We start from the raw sequence: 21,028 nt of genomic DNA, 5'->3' as shown, positions 1-21,028 counted from the left end.
AACTGCCGTGACAATACATATTATAAGCTCTCTACCCATAAAATATTTAAAAGTAGGTGTAAAAAAGAAAAGAAAAGAAAAGAATGAGTCTCAAAGAAGTGTGCAGTGAATAAGAAAATTAAAGGGGCAGAGACAAAGGCTAAATAGGTACTATCCTTCCACTCTACAATGAGCAAAAAAGAAAATAATCTATGCGTTTTATATCTTGCTTGTATAACTGCAGGCTGTAAAATAATAAAATAGCTGCGCTTTCTGAGGCCCTCCAAAAGATTATAGATGATATAAACCTGTTTCAAATTAGATGCCACCCACTAGAATCATGTCATCTACTGAAATGAAGGATTTCATGTCTTATCAGAAAGCTGTTATTGTAGCTATACATCACAAAGCTATACACTTATGGATCTCAAGGTAAGTGATTTCTCAGTATGTCAGGTTGTCACACAGAAAAACAGGAAACATTTTCTTCTGTGCTTGAAGAAAGCTTTGCTTATGAAAATACAGTATTTATGAATGCACGGTTGCAATTAATAAATAGGCAAGAGTAAGAAAAATAACTGAAGTAAATAATTTATAGACATTAACATCATCCGATGCTCAGACCATAGAGTAAAAGAGAGCAACACAGCTCTCAGGCAAGGGTTCTTTCTGAGGGTGAGCAGCTTCCCCTGGCAACAGGGATATCAGAACCAGACTGGACTACGGGCTGCAAGAAACAACCTCTACTTGGCAATATTTATGGAGCTCTACCGAATACAGCTGTGCAGCCAGTAACGGCACGACCTACCTTTCCTATACGTGCTCTCCATCCATAGGTCTCAAAACACGCCATGGCACCGTTTTACAGCCGAGGGCTGTAAATGCCTGGGCAAATGCCTGTTGCCCAAGGTTGCGTGGTGCCTTGCTGGCAGCGAAGTGGGGTCCGTCTGCTGCCACCGAGGCCACGCAAAGCCCGAGGCCATGCTCGTCACCCCTTCTCCTTGGGCGCATCCCAAGCAGGGGTGCTGATGCGGTCCACGGGAACCAAAAAGGGAAAGAAACAGTTGTCGAACATGCAATCCTGCAAATCCCCCTGAAATCAATGAGAATCTGGCCGCTAGCTACGTCGAGGGCAGCAGCAGGACCGAGCCGTGGCCTAGAATTACAATTGACTAGATACGTCTTTTTTCCCCCTCTTTTTCCTGAGTACATCCCACTGTATGTAAATATAACTTCATTAGAGGAAAAAACACAGCAGAGCAACCCAAAAACCTCTCAAAGGCATGCATCTTCTCCAGCTTTAGAGCCTCAAAGTCATCTTTTCGACAATAATAATGCTACCTATTTACATTCTTGTCAAAGCCATGTGACATCTGCATGGGAGAAAACAAGCCGGCTAAGAGTCTATTTCTGGCAAAAATATTGCAAGGAAATTAGATTAACCTGGGTGGAATTCTATCTGGGAATTTGGAGTCTGTCGTGGTGATTAAGTCATCATTTCTGTCAGATTACTCTAATCGGCTGTCAAATACGATTCCACAACCCCATCTGTAACTTGGCATCCTCGTTATTCAGTCGATGCTACCTTCTGTATACAAAACAAACACCAAACAAGGAGGTGTGTGCAGCCTAGCATTTAGCAGAGTCATTAGCCGTGATTACTATTGTGTGCTTGCACATTGCACAAGGCGGCTCGTTTTATTTAGGCAGGGGATGCTTCAAATCAGGTGTAATCTTAAGCCCGGAGCTCTAGGCGTGAATGGGGAAGAACTGTCTCCAGGCACAGCCGAGCATGGGATTGGCGCGCTCCTAGTCACCACTGCGTCACCAGCAATTGCTTAAATCTCATTTCAGAGTTGTCAGCATATTTGGTGGAAAGGCTTTTGGGCACTTGCTTTCCATCCATTTGCTGAAGACAAATGGGCGCTCAGATGTTCTAGGTAGGCTAAAGACTTCCTGCAAGCAGTAATTTCTGCGAGTGAAGCCAGGCTTGTAGGCTGAGGCAGTCAACACTCTAAATGATCTGTATCGGTTGGTTTAATAAGAGGTATTTTGTTATGTATGCGAGTATGTTTGTCTTACAGAGGACTCTGGTGATTAAAAAGCAGGAAATGCCTTTCAGTGAAGATGAAGGAGCTGATGGGCTCAATTTGCTGCAGCTGTGTTGAGTCTGTGAAATTCGGGTGCCCTCAGCACCTCCGCAACTCTGGCCATGTAATTAGACTATGAAAAATCATTATTTTACGGTCCATTGAAAAAACACCTTCATACACGATTACTACATCTATTAGCAGCTTTTATTCTCTGTTCCTGCCGCTGCAGACTGCACGTGCCTCGCTCCTGTCAGTCTTCGTGCCTTGAGGAAAGAAAACCACTCATCAAGGAAGGACCCCGAGCGCATGTAAACCTGCCTATGCCTTCACTCAGCTCAGTATGTCAAAGACCATCTTCTAAAAGTCCTCTAAAGTTAAGGACAGTGTGACTTTACACCATGGGAGTTTAAGGGAAGTGTGTGGAGGATGTTATCCACGATTCCTCACTCCTTACCCTTCCTCTCATTATCTTTCTACAACCGTTTAAAGCCACCAGCAGATTGCTAGAGCTCCTAGCCCTCTTTAGACCTGTCACTTTCCTCTCCTCCTTGTCATCTCCCACGGCTACAAGCTTTTAGCCATGGCCCAGCTCAGTTTGTCCCCTATCTGTCACCCTTGCAGAGTGCATCGCGGGGAATCACAACACAAAATTGAGCTAAACCTTCCCCCAAGCAAAGGGTAAATTTGAAGAACTTGGGTTACTCGGGTAACATCCAAACCAAACAAACTGCAGTAGGGTTAAATGATGACAGCTTGCATGTATCTTGTCATTTCTAGCACTTTGGGACTTGCTTCTTGCTAGCATCAATCATTGTTGAAGCCAAAGGGGACTTCTTTCACATTTTGTACATCTCAGAATTGTAAAGTGGCAAGAGAGAATGTGGGAGAGAGAATCAGAGATGTCAGACCTTAATAAAACCCTACTATTCTTCTTGGGGAAAGGATTATAACTCCATAGACTTTTTGGAACCCATAGGAAAACCAAAGAGGAAGAAAATACTAAGGAGCAGCAGGGACAGACTAAGGGCACAGGAGAAGAAAAGCACCTAAGGAGGAACCAGCATGAAAAACAGTGGGAAAGATTAACTTTCTTTGCCTGACTCTGGTCCGGGAATGAATTTAAAGTTTTCTCCAAGCTCCTCATCCAATTAGTGACTGCAGCTTAATTAGACAAGTAGTCCAAGGAAAAGAAGAACCCAAACTGCTACCTGCCAGGTTTCTGAACACCTTCACTGAGTCTGGAAGTCAGGAAGAAATGCACTGACCTACCAAAAGACTGGGGCAAGAAGGCAAAATGGTCCATAAGCACCAGAGAATTCAATGATTTTCAGTGTCTTGGAGATCATTGTTTTTCTGGATTATTATGTGCAGACACCTCTACACACACTCCCCAGCCCCTTATTTCAGCTTTTAGCTCCCAAGTTTTTCAGTAGGATCCTTCTGGAGGAGCTCTTGAAGGTATTTCTCACATCACTTCAATGCCAACTGGTTTTGCTTTCTTAAACCCTTGTGACTCACAGTTAATACAAGTTTCCCAGAAGTGAGAGGTGTGTATTTTCCTATGGAAGAGAACTGCTTAGAACAACTTCTCCAGGGTTAACTAACTTGCATTACACAGTCAATATCTGGCTACAGCTTCAGGGAACTTCTCCAGGAACTGGGGACAGTCTCTGAGGCCAAATAAATACTAGTGATTAAAAGAGGCAAGGGACCGCTCTCTGGCTCTTAAGAGAAGTGGCGTGGCACAGCTTGCATTTACACAGCTATACTTCTCCGTCTTCTCAAACCAGAATACCCTTGTCCACACTGCCTAAAGGGAACAGTGTCTAGACCATGTTATTCCTCCAAATATGCCCACACACCGGGCAGGAAAGTGCTAACCGGCACGGAGACCAGTGCTGTGGGTCCTGCTTGCTTTACTGGCACAGGCAGAGCTTTGGATTCCCAGTGTTGGTTTAAGTCCCTTACCTTAGTTTATTCATGGGTAAAAGGAGGACAAATGTGCATCCATCACATAGACTTTCACAAATAAATGCAAAGCAGTAGCTGTAACTGCCTGAGTGATGGCATAGCCAGGAGATTGTTTGCTGTCATCCTTTCATAAATCCCAATTTAAGGGATTTAGAATGTGTTAGGTATTCATACAATTTTAGTAGTAGAAGAATGTGGTCTGTTACTTGGCCTCCTAGATTACCGTCAGACATATATATGCATCTTCTGGAGAGAGAGCAAGAGGGAGAGAGGGAGGGAGGGGAGGAGGAAGGGAAAGAAGCAGGAGAAAATGAATATTGCTGGTGAGAGCCAAATATAGTTCATGCGGTAATGCATAACATCATTATTTTCTATTTAGAGCACAGAAACAAGCATATAGCTTGCTTAAAACAAGTTGCTTCTTTTACCGGAGAACACTAAAACTGCTGAAATTCAATGACTTTTGGAAGCTTTCCAACTCAGTCATTTGCAATCCACTACACTCCATGTTTTAAATTCAAGTTAAATTGAACATTAGCTCAAGAGACTAAAAACAATGCTGTGCTTTAAAATAATAATAATAATAATAATAATAATATTCTAGCGATCCCTTCCACAGTCACCGCCGCATCCTGCTGTTCCTCCTGTACATTTACTAATTAGGCCATAACACTTGGTCTCCTGTAAAAGTTGTACCCTCATAGAAATGAAAAAGTTGGTGGTCTTAGAAGTGACAACTTCACTTCCTAATGTACAAATATCTACTGTTGCTCTGTTAGCAGTTCTACTCCATTTATTTAATTCCTTCATTTCTCAACACCCACACAAATGGCAACAACTCTGGGACACATGCGTGCCAAACGGAGTGGAGATAAGGAAGGGGAGGTATGACCAAAATTTTTCTCTTCAAAATCACATGGAAACCAAAGTGATTAACTATCTTTTCTTCAAACAAATGAGCCTTTACAGAACCTATTCAATCCTAAAAATAGACATTAAGTGGGATTCTATATCTTGTTGGGAATAATGCCTTGGGGATATTTTGTATCATCCATGCTTAAAAAGCAAACCCATTAGACATCTGAGCAAAACATCAGATATTATTTTAACAGCAAGAGTTATCCATCTCATCTGCAGCGGCAATAACTTTTGTTGACATTTTGCCAATTGACGTTTGCATGCCAATGTAGGGGTTTTCTTCCCTTTGCATTAAAATGATAAGGTACAGGAAGATAACAAAAGTCTCCTTGTGACATTAATTGACTGAGTTTTAACACCCATTCAAGGTAACTGCGAGGAGCGAAAATTACGGCCCATGCTTCTGAGAGGAAAACGAAGCGTGGTGAAGCGGCGATTTGCCCAGCGCCACGCCAGAGATGCACTTGCGTGGCCCAGAGTGACTATCCGAAGGGAGGTAGCCAAGCTGTCCGCACCACAACAGAGCCTGAGGTCCTCACGCTCTAATTGATTTCTCCTCCTAACACCACTGCAAGGTGCTTACCGCTGCTATCTCTTTTTAGCAGAAAAGAAGAAGATGGGAGAAAAAAGGCAGAGAGAGACGCTATACATGATTCATCTGGAGTGATTCCACAACCGAAGCCAAGTCTCTCAAGCCAAAATCTCATAGTTTTATCACCAGGTAGAGGTAAGGCATTAATGAGTGGGTGTACTCCGCACAGCACATTTTTTTTTTTTTTACAGTATTACTCCCTAGATACCCTACTCAAGAGGTAACGTAAGAACCTGAAGCAGTGATGGAGGATAGCTGGAGGAATCAAATGCCAGCCAAGCTGTTGTGGGTTTGGGATCTCAGCTAATAACTAACGCAGCCTTGCGCCGCATCGGGTGGATTTGCCCAGCATGACCTAAAATGCCAGGACTCAGTTCCCAGCATGACACAAGCCTTGCAGGCAATGTCCCACTGGACATGACTCAAGTGTTCTGAAGCCGTACTTTCTTCCATCTCCCTAGTTGGGTGTTGGTTTCCAGAAGTCAACAGGAGGTTGAGACTTAAAAAGGAATACTCTTCCTTCAAATCTAAGAGCACCACCCCACCGTATTAATAACTGGAAAACAGAGCCAGAGCAAAGCCAAAACACACTACCTATTATCTATCTCATCTTCTATGAAAAGTCTTCCTACCTCCCATTGGAATGAAGCAGAGGTCCCTTAACCATCCCAGAAGGGGAAGGCAGCAAAGCAGAGGCTTGTGCTTACTTGAGTGGTCTGCAGAGACATATTTCACCTTTCTTCTCCTAGCAAAAGTCAAATCCCCTGCTTGGCAAGCACCGACTCCTGAGGGCATGTTCAGGGAAGTTTGCCCTTCTCATTTAGGACTTCAGAATCTGTGAAGACTCAAAATGTGTTCCCATCTTAAAAACCCCTCTCCTGCTGCCAAATGGACACATTCAAGTAGCTCAGGCTGTGGGCAGCATTTTAGGGTGCTAATGTTTGAGGCTGGTCCACATGAAACCCCTCCCTTTTACATAAATCCCTCTGATTCCACATCAACATCTAGGATGATTTTTAGATACTTGTGAAGAAAACAAAGCAATCCTCTACCTCCTTCTTCTCCTCTCCCCAAAACACAACCCCAAACAAAAATAAAATAAGTTCTCTTTTAGGCTACTAATGACTGCAGAGAAATCTAGTTTAAATGAAAGGTTTTTAAAAACGTGCAATGCCTTTTGCAATGCAAAACACAAACTTGGCTGTGACTGAGGCCATGGCTACCAGGATATTAAATGCTTGTTTTGCAGAAGTTTTACTTTAAGATTTACACTGTTCTGTCCTTGCATGTACTGTCTCCTCTGTGAACTATGCTCTGGGAAAACACCATGTGATTAAGCTCAGCAATATCCTTTACCTTTGCCAAGCTGAAATTCAGGAAATAACCCTTTAAGGGGAATGACCAGCGACAGCAACGTTTCAGAAAGGCATGAAAGCATAGTCAGGGGTCCTCTGCTTCTTTCACAACATCATCTCATCTAAACTTAACTTCTCCATTTTGGGCTTTCATTCAATAAGAGAGAAACCAGCCTCAACCACTCCCTCAGTTTCACATCACAGATTTTCTGTTCATTTACTAAGCGGATCTTCTGCCTGACTCTTTGTGCAGCATGGAAGGTCACCTTGATCCAACAATGCACTTGGTCTCCTCCTCTGACAGAAACTAGAGTCTATTATTTGGTACAAACCTCCAATTCTAGGCTATGGGATTTTATTTTTTTTTCTTTTAATGTAAAGCTTTTTTAAAGTTCTTGTTGGAAAGCTTTCATATTTACATTAAAAGGTACCAGCAAGAACATCTCATAGCTAAAAAGCATGATTGAGGTAAGTCTAAAATAAGCCCCCAAAGCATCCAAATTATAACTTCTATTGAAATTCTACCTTTTAAATTAGAGCAAAGGGTACAATTTATAGAAAGAGTTGGCATTGACGATGTGGGGCTGCTGCCGCTTTCACTTAGCAAAGGTGCAAAGCAGTTCTGAGTCCAGAATACATGTCTTGATTCATGATTCCCACCTCTCCAGCAGTCAGTCAGGCAGTCAAATTCCACCCTGTTACCAAACAGACTAATCCAGATTTCTTCAAAGGTCAGATATGAGCCCCAAACTACTTGTCAACATGCATGCCTCTTTAAATATTGGAGGGAATAGCCAAAGCATTCAGGTAGAAAAGGGGTTTTGAATGAAGATGTCAAAACCCCTACTCTCCTGACTGAGATCAGCTTGGGTAAGTAGTAGAGTTTTATTGTTTAACCAGCAGAGCCATAATATTTTATGCCAAATGAGGATATGGCTCATAAATTCTATTTAAGCTCTCCATGAGCTGAAGTTACAGGAATTTTCCACAACTACCCAGTATCAGCATCCAAATAAAAGCTCTCAGAGTTATGCCAATACTCTGCAGTGGGGAAATAATCTGGCTGTGGAGAGAGAATGAAAAAAGATAGCTCGATATTTGATCCATTTATGAAAACAGAATGTTACTGCTGTCTCCAGCCACAAGCATACACAAACACACACAGTCCACATGAAAATATGGACGTCTAGTTGTGTACACATACAATTACAAACAGCAGTAAGAATCACATTAAGCAACCGTGTAATTTTTAACCACCCTTTGTATGAACTCATTCTCATTAATTTTTTAGCATCTCTCTAGCTAATGTATTTTGCCAGTGCTTTCTTTGGGATAAGGAAAGTATTTTTTATTCATGTATACTAAGCATGCAGTATACATTTATAATGTTAATCTTAAGGAATTCTAATGTATTTAAATATTTCACTCAATAGGTGCTTGGGGAGTTAAACAAACAAAAAAATAAATGGGTAACATTAGCAGAAACATATATTTTTGAAGAATGAGTCAGTTCCAGCTGGCTGTGGTATTTGGACCGAGCTGTGATTAAGCTTTCATTAGTAAAAGGGACAGTATCAGGAACAGTAAGGCCAAAATCAACCTGCCTCCACCCATTTGCAAAGCCCTGAACTAGCATCTGATCCCAAATATGAACCTTAATGCATTTTTCGAGCGACTGGGCCCCTCGATTCCCTTGAAAAAAAGCACCAACATGCTTCATTTAGTGACTACAACTGCCAGTGTGTGAAAACCCGTCTTTTCTTACTTATTCTTTCTATCGCTATTCTACTCAATTAGAAGTTTTCTCTGTGTTGTGCCCCATGAGTAGCATCTTTATGCGCAGCTTGCCTAAAGGTCAAAGAAATCTCTTTGCAGAGATAGCTTCAGGTGGAACAGCTGGAGGCCACGGAGAGCTATCAGGTAGGTCCTCTGATAAAACCAACTGAGCTCAAACCTCTTACATCATTCATCCTACCTGCTCCAAAGGTAGCATTTGGAGCTACTGGGAAGTCTTGAACTCCCGGTTTCTTGGCGTATGCTATTTTTTCTGAGCGGGGCTAATGCAGCCTGAGGGCTGTTGCAGCTTCGGTGAAGCTAGTGGAGGGCAAGGAAAGCACAGGGGAAGAGGCCATGGGTGCAGAAAAGAAATTTTCACCAAGTCACACTCTCTATTTTTGGCTCGTGTGTCAACAGGGAGGAAGACAAGTGCCAGACGTGAGAGCTGTTAGCTATCAGGCTACTTTTAAACTGGGATAAATCCATGTCATTCTTTGCAAAATGAATAGGGTCACAAGAGGCAAGGGCCTGCCTGAGCAACCTCAGAGCCCCCTAGACACAAGCTTATAAGCACAGCACTTAAACTGACTGTAGCTCTTACTTACAAACATCTTTCCTTTCGGTTAATCGTTTATTTTTGTACAAATAGAAGGATTCTATATTCACACAAGCATAGCAATTTCTTTCACTTCTTAGCAACCGAAGAAATGTGAGATGAAAAAAAATCCAGTAGCTCATCTCGAAGGACTTAATGCCAATACAAGATTACTGCCTATCACATATTTTCTAATTCTTTCCTACCCCAACTACCCCTAAGGATTGAGATTTAACTTTGTTTCTTTTAGAAGATTATTCTAATTGGACAGATAGTGTTTTTTCCTGATACTTGATCTAAGTTTTATTTTACCTCTTACGACGGTAAATCCTCAATTCTGTGTACAATCAAAAATAATTGCCATTTGTCACTGGCATTTGGGCAGTACCTGGCTCTGGAGAAAATAAATGCACCATCTACACCCATGCTGCTGTGGCTGCTTGGTGAGGTACTCCTGCAACAGCATTCATCCTCTCTGCATTCCTCACGATATTTGAAACGGACATACTGTATAACAACACAGCACATTTGCCGTTAAGGTGTTGTCATGAATTGGCCACAAAATAATATTAGTCGCTGTCTGGCAGATACTTGCTCAAGTGATGCTCTAGAACACAAACTCCCTTCAATCATTTGAGCCATTCACATTTGAATGGAAATATAAAGGTATCACGTACCTTGCATCTCTGCATGAGGCCGTAATCCCATTGAGAGATCCTGGCAGCGGTAAGGAACACTGGAGCGTTTTGTTTATTTTCACGGTGGAATTACAAGCTTCACTTATGGAGCTACCTGACTTTCAGTTCTTAGTTTAAAACTAATCTTATCCTCTGATTAGCGTCTTATTTTCCACAATCTCATTTTCTTCAACCCAGAATCCTACGTTGTCTATCTTGAAATCAGTGATAAGGCTCTATTCATACTTTCTTAAAGATCGTTACAGACTTCCAATTACTCCTTTCATACATGAGCTTCTCTTTTTCTTCCTTTTTCTGGTTTTTTCCCCCCCTGTGTTTCTCCTTCAGAAGAGAAAATTTCCACTTGCTGCAACTTGTAATGGTTGCAAGTGGGATTGGGTGAGTGTTCCTAGAATGAATGACAGAGGCAATGTATTCATGAGATTCCCTGATACATTGCAGATTCCATTTGCAAAGAAGCAACGTCGCTTATTCTAACCCCTGCTTGCGTATCCCCCCGCTCCTGCAACGGGAGATAGCCCATCTCTGAGTTACAATAGGGCGAGAGCTGGGATTGACTGCAGACTGCTTTAACGCCACTCTTAATGACAACTTGTGAAGATTAGGAAGTTGTTAGAATCAGATATCAGCAAAAGCTCCAGCTTGCTTTGTGAAGTCAGTCTGAATTAATTAATGGGTAGCTTGCCTTTGATATTGCTTTGATATTTGGCTGCAGCTGGATAAAAATCAACCACAAAGGAAGCTACATTTTGTTTACCACTGCTTAAGACTCTGTTTAGTTCAATGGTTTTTTTTCTTCTGCAGTTTTTGCTTTTTTAACTTCCCTGGCACAAGGCAACAGAGATAGGCTTTCGCTAACAAATGGAGTTATGGTGGCATGTTTTTCAATGACTGCTGCTCTCCGCTTCTGGAGATACTCAGGCTGCATTCTGGGAGAAAAGCCATTACTGATTTCAGCAAAGCTGCAAGTGAAAAGATGGATCATTCCAGAAGTAAGACAAACACTAGCCTTGCCCGCTCTGTTACTGCTTTTCCTGTTAAAAGGTATGTAACGCTTTGATGATATTTGCTCTCTCTTTTAGAGGGTGCCGATCACTTCCCCCACACACCGACAGCCTGAAATATAAGCTCTGCAACTAGGGGTCTTCCTTAACCTTTCAGGGTGGGAATTCACAGCCCGTTTTAGTGTCTCTAAAGGTTTTGGATGTCCACCATGACAATCAGACGAACACATCTGTACCCCAAGGAGGTGCTTGCACCCAAATGAATCCCTGAGTATTTCTAGCAGCCCCAGTGATCCTGACGGCAAGAGGAGAAAGGATTGCTCCGCACACCACAGGGGAAGAGCACACAAAGAAGGGGCTCTTCCAGCTGAGCTGATGAAGATGATAATTTCTTCCAGAGAATGAGCAAAAAATCAATTATCTCTCTGGGTCTGCAAAGAGTATTTTTAATTAGGCAGGATATAATTGCCCAAGGTGTGTGATTAGAGCAGGAGGTTCAGTCAAGCCACCCAGTTTCACCCAGTGTTCCAGGACATATTATGGGGTTTCTAATGTCCACAGAGAAGACAGAACTTACGTTTTCTCCCTCATCAGGTATGTTGTCGCATACAACAGCACGGTGCATCTGAACAGCGTGGTTCATTACCCGATTGAGACGGGAGAAAGCTAGCTAGAGACGCGTCAGCTTCCCGCACCACCACGGGAGTACAAACACTACATGAGACAACGTTGCACCCCTTCAACAGCAATGCAGAGAGCCACAGACCACACAGCAGAGGTCTTTGAAAGAAGCAGCACAGCTCACGGGGTTGGACACAATGGCAGAAGGATGCTGAACAAACAGTCTCTCTGTTATAAACATGCCATGAAGCCCAGGCTCTTTAGTCATAACATAACTCAGATCCATGGGCGCCAAACATTGCTATCGAGGCAGGTAAATGGCATCCAAGGGCATCTCTAACGATGTTACTTCCTGATGCCTGCAACACTGTTTATGATTTGCCTTTCTAATTTCACTATTGTAGGAGTAGTCAGACAGCTAGGAAGGCTCCCTGAACTAGTTTTTCATTACGAAGACAATTTTAATAGCTTCTGTCATGGTGCTAATGAGGCTGACTGAAGCACCTGTACTTTCTGTTCCGGATAACAGAAAACAGCTAACACCAGCAGGAGGATAAATAGCTGTTGAAGAGAGTGCCTGGGCTATTATCCTTAGCTAAGCATCCCACCTAAATCTCGGTGGGCTTTGCAATACCCTAGAGTACTCCAGTGATGGCCTCTCAATTTTGTTCAGAGTTTTCCATTCTGAAGTGCACAGCAAAAGGTTCTCCAGTCCGTGATTTTTGGGTACCCAGCTTGAAAGCAATATCCTGTGAAGAGATCCTCCAGCCTCGCTGAATAAGATGTTCTAAGTTGGACATTAAATTCTGGAGGCATTTTGCGAAGTGATGACCTCAACTGTCCGGAGTCATGGAAATCAGAGGTAAAGCCCAGTGTCACACGCCAGAACAGCTTGGCCTTTTGGGGATGGGCTTCACATTAGGGAATTCTTCTGAGGTTAAGCCAGTATTATGCGTTACTTAGTTTCCATCCCAACATCATTATATGGCAAAGCTGCACAAAAAAAATAATCCTGAATTACGCCAAAAGAGCTATCTAAAAAAGCCAGTGTGCCTCTAACTGCATTTGCAGATGTGCTCTTGCTTCTCAGCAGATCTGCTACACCAGGGAAAAGCAGCAGTGCGATACGGATGTCTAGGATCTGAAAGAGCTCACTGATGCCCGTACCCTGTGCAGCTCTGCACCCTCCTGACATACCGCAGGGGTGAGGCTGGGGCATCACCCCCCTGAGCAGGGCAGATCAAGGTTTAGCCTCCTCCTCTCAATGCTTCAGGTCAACGGATCTTCCTGCACTTCTCTGTTCTTGGGGAGTATCTTCCAAACATTTGAAGCTTTTCCAAATAATAAAAATACCCCTTAGACTATGGACTCCTATCCGGATATCGCAATTCTTGAGTCACTGCCCTCAGTACTAGGCAATCAAGTGCTTTTACTTGCTCTCTCTCAACGCCATGAGAGTTTAATATTTTCATACGCAGTGGAACAGCTTCAAGAGGAGAAACAGTGACCTCCAATCTCAACTAAGTCCAGTGGTGAAGGCTCTTTTAGGTCAATTCAAGTTAAATCCTTACAACAAACAAGCCAGAGAGGATATGAACTGCATTCTTCTGCGTGCCAGAAAGCTATCCTAATGATCAAACTGTATGGGAAGGTGAATCTGCCCCCCATCCTACACTGAGAAAAAGGGACAATATAATTACGAAATTAAGTGTTTTTCTCAATTTAGAGAAGTTATTTTCACTTAGTCAATATCACCCTCTCCCTACACATGCACAACACCCTTTGTTCTGCTGTTAAGCTGCAAGTTCAGCTACTTACAGGGATTTCATTGGGCTCCTAAGTCACTTTTTACCATTTTATGAATTCAGCGCTGGTGATCCATTCTGTGTTTAACAGTAATGGTAGATGCAAACCCAACCTTTGTACTAAGGTAACTGAATTTAGCACAAATACTGATTTTTCACTTAAGTGGCAAAGCCAGTGCAACCTTTTTTGAGGGGCAGAGGTGGAAGTGGTGTATTTGCATAATAAAAAATCACTTCTGAGCTGGACAAAATGCATCATTAAGTAGTTCCATTTGCATAGTATTTTAAAGGAAGAAATGGGCCAGATTCACTTTCTCAACATCATTCAATGTCTTATAGCTCAGTTCCTAGGAATAGGCGCTCCCTGGGAATTCTCTGCTTTCCCATCTGGTTATTTTTATCATTTCAACATTTCTAGACTTTTCAGATCCTTCATTAAACAGCATTTGGCCATGCTATATGGGTACTGAATTAGTTCAATTTGTCATCATAAATCAATCACTCCTATCCCTTAACTAACTTAATTGCTCTTTGAATTCCCTTTCTGTTTGTCAAAATCTCTCAAAGTCACTGATATCTCATATTCAGGCTATTATTCAAGTCATATTGGATGATTACCTTTTTATTACAGGTAATTTTTACATTATGTTCATATAGTACTGACAACTCATAAGGCCTAAAGCAGAGAAGGGAACTGGATATTAAAACACTACTCCAGAACACAGTGTGCCAGGATATTCATTAGAAATGAGCTCATGATGTAAAGTGAAAATCAGAAATATATTTGGGTTTTTGCTTCTTGTTGGACAAACAGGATTTTATCAGAAAGTGAACGTGGATTCATAGTAAGTTGTCATGGGTGCCTGCATTTTGAAACAGATTATTCGGAAGGTTAAATAACCTGCTAAACCGATTCAGCACAGCACTGAGATTTCTCTCCCACGTTACAACCCTTTAAGCCCCATGCCCCCGGAGGGGCCGTGGTGCTGCCTTGCTGATACACGCGATACCGACACCGTGGCACGCAGCAAGACCAAGTGTGTTTTACACTCAACGTGAACCCTGAGCTGGTCTGCGGGGGCGAGGGGAAGCCCCAAAGGCTTCGTGGGGATGCTTCGTCAGCCTGGTGTAGGGCAGAACAAACCTTACAGTGAATGCGCACCAAAAGAGAAGAATGATCTAAGTTCCTCTTTAAAAATCAGGTTTTCATATTCTACACCCCTAAATGGACACCAAGGTTTCATTACAGCCAGCGCAGAATACTTAGGGAAAAGTTCCCTCTAAGACAGTTCTGTTTCCTACCACGTAGCCAGCATTTAATAAAACCGGTAGTGATTCTTATAATATAAAAACTGAAAAATCCTTCCATCGACAACATCCTGCAAAAAAAGAAGCCATTAATATTTTACAAGACAGTTAGATCCTACAAACTCTACCTTGCTGTTAAAATTTTAAGAGCTTTCTCAAACCTGTGTATCTCCATTGTTAAACCCTTAATTAAATTCATTCATACAGCTAATGTCCTCATTTCATGCCAGAACTTCAATACAACAGGTTTGCTGCTACTTGGAATATGTATATCCCACTTGAAATAAGAACCATGTAAACCATTAGTCTGCTGAGTGCACAGGAGTGCTGAGACCTAAATCAGTGCAGGTCGTTAGTTATTTCTGTGATAACCTTAGCTATGAGGATATACGCAAAAATATCCATATAGGCAACGAATAATCATTGCCATGTCAGATGAATCATCGAATCATTTAGGTTTGAAAAGACCTTTAAGATCATCAAGTCCAACTATTAACATAACACTGCCAAGTCCACCACTAAACCAATCTAAATATAACTTCAAATACAGAATAAAGACTCCAAAGAGTTTTAGGTGTAGTTTTGACAAATGGATTCTCATTGATTTCTGACTGCAAATAGCTTCTGCATAAGATTAAAGGGGTATTTATTCAGCAACTGGGTTCCAAGAATCCAACAAACATATAGTGCTCTTGTGTTACGTACCTGCACTTAGCTCTTGTCAGGAAATCCTACCAGATTCAATAGTTAGGAAACAGAGCACATTCTCTTTTTAAACTAATGCACTTTAAAACTAAAATAAACAAAAAATGTCAGTGCCACAAAGGCAGCTAAAGCAGTTCCTGCATGCAGCTCTTTGAGGTTTGCTCTCTATACCAAAGTGAATTTTCACTAAGCAGCAAATTAGAGCACGGGGGGGATTAAGATTATTACCTCTAACTGAAGGTACAGAATAAATTTACATGGGAGGAATTTATTGGATTATTTTGTTTAGGGAATAGAAGTTAAACACCTCTAACAAAGCCATGAGATTCTTAATGAAGATGAGACTAGTTAAGGTCTCAGTTCTACATCTCATCCCAAAGCAGCGCATTTCTAAGATCATTATTACATTCAAATTGAACAGACCAATGTTCCAAGAAGAGCTGACTGTAAATTGAATGATACAAACCGCAACCCTATGAGCTAGGATATGAGCTACACACTTGGATGTTATATTTGAAAAGACACATTTGGAAATTAATATTGTTCATTTATGTCCTGGTTTCAGCTGGGATAGAGTTAAATTTCTTCCTAGTAGCTGGTACAGTGCTGTGTTTTGGATTTAGGATGAGAAGAACGTTGATAACACACTGATGTTTTCAGTTGTTGCTCAGTAGTGTTTAGACTAGGTCAAGGACTTTTCAGCTTCTCATGCCCAGCCAGCAAGAAGGCTGGAGGGGCACAAAAAGTTGGGAGGGGACACAGACAGGACAGCCGACCCCAACTGGCCAAAGGGGTATTCCAGACCATGTGATGTCATGCCCAGTATATAAACTGGGGGGAAAGCTGGCCGGAGGCTGCTGCTCGGGAACTGGCTGGGCATTGGTCGGTGAGTGGTGAGCAATTGCATTGTGCATCAATTGTTTTGTATATTTTAATTATTTTATTGATATTATTTTTACTATTATTTTCCCTTCCTTTTCTGTTGTATTAAATTGTCTTTATCTCAATCCATGAATTTTTTATTTTTTTTTTGGATTCTCTCCCCCATCCCACTGGGGGGTGGGGAGCGAGCGAGTGGTGTTTAGCTGCCTGCCGGGTTAAACCATGACAATTTACAAGACAGAAAAGCTACTCGTGATGCCAGCACCAAGTAAACAGAAGAGAACTGTCCCTATTTCATTGCTAAGTATCATATATATCAATATGCTTGTATTTCTCAAACACTTTATATCTTCTCTGCCTAGTAGCAATCCTACCATAACAAGTGATATCTGAATACATTTTGGAGGAAAGATAAAAGCTCCATTATATGACAAGGAATATTATGACTAACAGAGAGATTATACTAATCATGAGTAAAAAGAAGATGTTTGATCCTACTTATGCTGAAAGTTTTTAAAAATTAAAAAAAATCTTTTAAATGAATTTTATCCTCAGGAAAATGATTAAAACCAGAAAAGCCTTGAGATGTCAGCTGGTGACATGTTTTTCTTCTTTATCTTTCTTTTTTGTTGTTGTTGCTGTGAAAAAAATCTGAAAGAATACAGCAAAGTGCATCATTAACTTCTTATTAATTTTATAATACAAAGGCAATTCAGTTAAAATAGTGGTGCTGCAACTTTAAATTACAGAACTAGCTTGGTATTTAATGAGAGATTTAGCACAGCGGGGTTTCTGTTAAATTAAGTTGTGCCTTCACATCACAGTGGGAAAACAGGTGTATATTGGTTTAGAATTATGGAAATGTTGACTAATTCCAAGGCTTGTAATCAAACAGCAAGGCACCCTGCAATATTTTCTTCCAAGATTCTGCATTAATCATTTATGTCTGGTCTTATTTTCTTCATGTCCACTAAAAGGGTGCAGCTCAAAGGAGCAGATAAAGCGCTCGTGTTTTCATGTCTCTGTAAGGACAAGGGCCACGCAAAAAGCAGATATAGAAACAGAGCACTGCAGGCTTTGCTCAAATACCTACCTAAATTAAACTGAACATGCAGTCATGGAAGGGGGATAAATTTCACATAAAACTTCACTCTGCTGGCTGATCCCAAACCTGCTTACCGAGCCACCTGGAGCAGATCTGCATTTAAGAAATGAAGAGCCTAAGCCCAGAAATAATCTGGCCTCTATCATTTAATGAACCTAGAGCTATTCCCCTCCACGCTTCTGCAGCAGCGCGGGATATACCTGCGCGCAGGTAAAACGCAGGCAAGTTCCAACCGCCACGGCATCCCTGCAGACCTCTGCTCCTGCCCCTGCCATCATTCCTTACCTCACACTAATAAATCACCTGCCTTTGCCTCGGCTTTTCTTCCTGGGCTATTTAAGGATGTCTCTTATCTGACGCATGGCAGTATTACAGTAAAAGCGGAAGGCAAGGATTCTTTTGTTTCCAGGAGACACCTTATTACTGAACCTCCTACATACCATATCTCATTTACTGGAAGCAAGCTGACACTTGATGCCCAAATGAACCTGATGCAAATTCATCCCTCGTTGTCACTCTGCCAGAAGATTGCTTCCATTTGCTCCGAGACTGTTTCACACATGGACCTATCCACTACTGGTTCCTGCCCGTTCGGTGAAAGCTGCTCGGCGGGCAAGAGCTAACAACATGGAAATCGCTAAAATTCATATAAGGAGAATCCTGCTAACATGAAGTGTTTTCAGCATGTGTGCCACAACTTTAAAGCATGCTTAAATGAAGTTATTTTGGGAATACACAGATGCAGCACAACACTATCACCATATATGCTGAATGTCAGCATACAGCACGTGCAAAATATAGAATCTGCTATATAATATATGCTGAATCATTCTCAAAGAGAAGTAACGGATCTGTATTTGAGTCGCTTCTGTGTATTAGAGGAGTCTCTTTAAGAAGCAGGTATAACAACTTATCTCAAAGTAAAATCTTAACAGTATCTGGCAGTATCTGTCAATCTCTGGCAGTATCAGGAATACTTTTAAAGCCTGGGCCCCAGCGTCACGGGAATGTAGTTTTCACATTTCCTTAAAAGAAATGTTTGTAACCTCACAGTCAGGACAGAAAAATACACTTTGAAAAGGTAAGTTTTAAATGACAAAGAGCTAGAGATAGCATTAGAAATTTTTGAGCTTTACTTAAAAAAAAATCAAGAGGTACAGTAGTCTCTTTAACTGCTGCATGCTCGTTAGCTGTACAAAAGCAGAGGAGAAAATGATGCCCTGCTCAGGTAAGACGCGACGCAGAGCTCAGCCAGCTTTGCCACCTGTACATGGGGAGGTCAGGGAAGGAGTCTGCCCTTCCGAGTCTCCCGCTGGGATAACCAAGATCTCTCAAAACACAGCAGCCAGCTCGCGGGGCTCAGGGAAGGAGAGAGGAGCAAACAAAAGGACCCTCTCTGCTTCTAAGGGGAGAGATGTATAGATCTCGTGGTAGAGCTTCAGGGTAGGGTCCCACACCCTACCTGCACCCAGGGATGCTGGCTGGGCAGGGTGCTGCTCCAGCAGCTCAGGACCACCTCCGCTGGAGTGTCCATCCTACCTAGCCAGTCAGCACAGCCATTTGACTCAAAGCGTGATGGAGAGCAATTACACAATGATTTGGGTTAAGTGCAACATCAGCTGGATTGCATTAGGGAGCATTCGTTTAAGGGCTCAGCATTTTATGGCAGCAGGGATGGGAACCAACAACTGAGGTTGTAGAGCTAGAGAATGCTGAGATTCAACCTGAGCTCTGAAGGGGTCTCAAAGGGAATCATCCCTTGGAGCCTTCCTTTCTCTCGGATGGCGCATCCATCCTCTACACCCTCAAAAGCTGAGCCTGCCACTGGGAGGCTTGTAAGGTCTTGACACCGTCCCTTGCAAAGGCCAGTTGCTGGAAAACATCACTTGAATCTGAAGGGCCGCAATTTTTCTTTTATTTTCCTGCAGCTGGCCTACTTCTGCAGATTTCCTACCGCCTCTTCCAGCATTTTAACTTGCAAATGACAGAGGACTCCATTTTAGCAGGACTCACAGGTAACTGTCCAACATACTTCTCTACATTGGTCATTTCCATGACAGGTGAGGTGGCTTCCCTAGCAGGAGTTGCATAAAGTGATCTGGCCACATGTGAATTTTTCAGACACATAGTGTCTGGTTTCACATACAGCATGTAGGAATTAAAGGAGATGTTGGCCATATAACTGTTGGTCCAGTCAATGTTCTATTTATTTATGCAGTGCTGTATACATTTATTTATTTTTTTGTCTGTAAACATACACTCCAACCATATACTTGAACACTTCCCCTACATCAAGAGGGAATATACCTCCATCCTTTATATTTTTCCTTTCCCATTCCAAAAGTATTTGGCCACATTCAGCAGAAGAAATGAAAACATTAGCACAAGAAGATTTCAGAGTTAAAACATGCAATTACCAATGATATACTTCTCTCGAGCCGTGTAACTTGAATCTGAACTACCGTAGGATAACCCAAGCTGCAGTTTGTACAACACAACCACAACTGTTTCAACCCCCGGTGTGAGGTATCAGTGAGAACAGGTTGCTGAGGAGAGGTGGTGGCAGGGAACAGGATGATACTGTGCAAGCAGTTACGTGGTACCACGCTCTACAGCACCCTGATGTGCAGCCACCGCACCAATGCAGTCAGGTTGTTTAGAAACCATGTGGATAAAGGCTGCATTTAACGAAGTTGGCTGTATTTTGTCTTTTCCTCTTCTCTCCCTTGTCAAACTAGAAGCCCCAGTGGTACAGTGGGTTTTTTGCCATATGTTTTTTTCTCCCTCCCTCCCCCTTAAATAAAAAAAAAAATAATTGAATCTACATCGCACTTCAGTAACTGCCTCTAGTCAGCAGGAATCAGCACTGTTTCCAGCCAAGGGACTTTCTACAGAAGAGCAACTGCCTTTTGAGATGATGCCATTGCTACAGGACTGGCACCGTTACAGGACAAACCATCAGGTTAGCCACCCTCCCTTGAAGAGATGAAGGTCATTTGGGGCATCAAGCAGCATCTGAGGAAAAGGGCTATTTTTCTGGCGATAAAATAATTAGGATCAAAAAGTAAATGTACTCACCCCAGGTAAAGTTTTAATATTGTGCAGTGCATTCTGTGCCTCAAGAGCAGCTTTTCTTGTATAAAATGTTACGAAACAACAACCTATAGAGAGAAATGAAAAGCTTTCAGAAATTAGTGAGTATGATTTGTGAGAGTACAATAGGGAGGGAGAAAAAACAGTGGTTGAACAACACATCATGAAAGCTGGAAATGTGAATTATCATGAGGCTGCCTGAATAACATGAATAAAAGAAAGCTTGTATGGTTTAAAATAAAAAATCACCCCCTGTGCATTGCCTCTACAGCACACCTACATTGTTAGTGAACTGTAATCACTTAGAAATTAAGTTAACCAAAATCCAATTGGCTTTGTACAGTGTAAATAAGGTTATATTTTTCTGAAGGCTCCCCATTACACTTTGAATATAAGCAACATGGCAAGCTCAAGCAGCAGGAATTCATTGCTGCATCCCAAGCAGAAAACCAGGTTAAAGCAGGACCTTATTTAAAGGGCCTTACATATAAGAGCTAAGGTTTGTTCACCCCTATTTGAAACCAGGTA

At 42.0% G+C, this 21,028-nt stretch overlaps 1 protein-coding gene across 12 annotated transcripts in view; it reads right to left on the bottom strand.

Annotated features, from left to right (window-relative positions):
* CELF2 (CUGBP Elav-like family member 2) overlaps window positions 1-21,028 on the bottom strand; it is a 375,608-nt gene that overhangs the window by 81,814 nt on the left and 272,766 nt on the right. For all 12 annotated transcript variants that reach the window (XM_049814458.1, XM_049814466.1, XM_049814453.1 and 9 more), the window contains one exon: window positions 20,486-20,568. In XM_049814458.1, the coding sequence (XP_049670415.1) occupies window positions 20,486-20,568 (83 nt within the window). The remainder of the gene's footprint in view (window positions 1-20,485; window positions 20,569-21,028) is intronic.

The sequence above is a fragment of the Accipiter gentilis genome, chromosome 11 (genome assembly GCF_929443795.1).
Source record: "Accipiter gentilis chromosome 11, bAccGen1.1, whole genome shotgun sequence".
NCBI lineage: Eukaryota > Metazoa > Chordata > Aves > Accipitriformes > Accipitridae > Astur > Astur gentilis.
The sequence above is the reverse complement of the archived record's forward strand: the minus strand, read 5'-3'. Positions and strand labels throughout refer to the sequence as shown.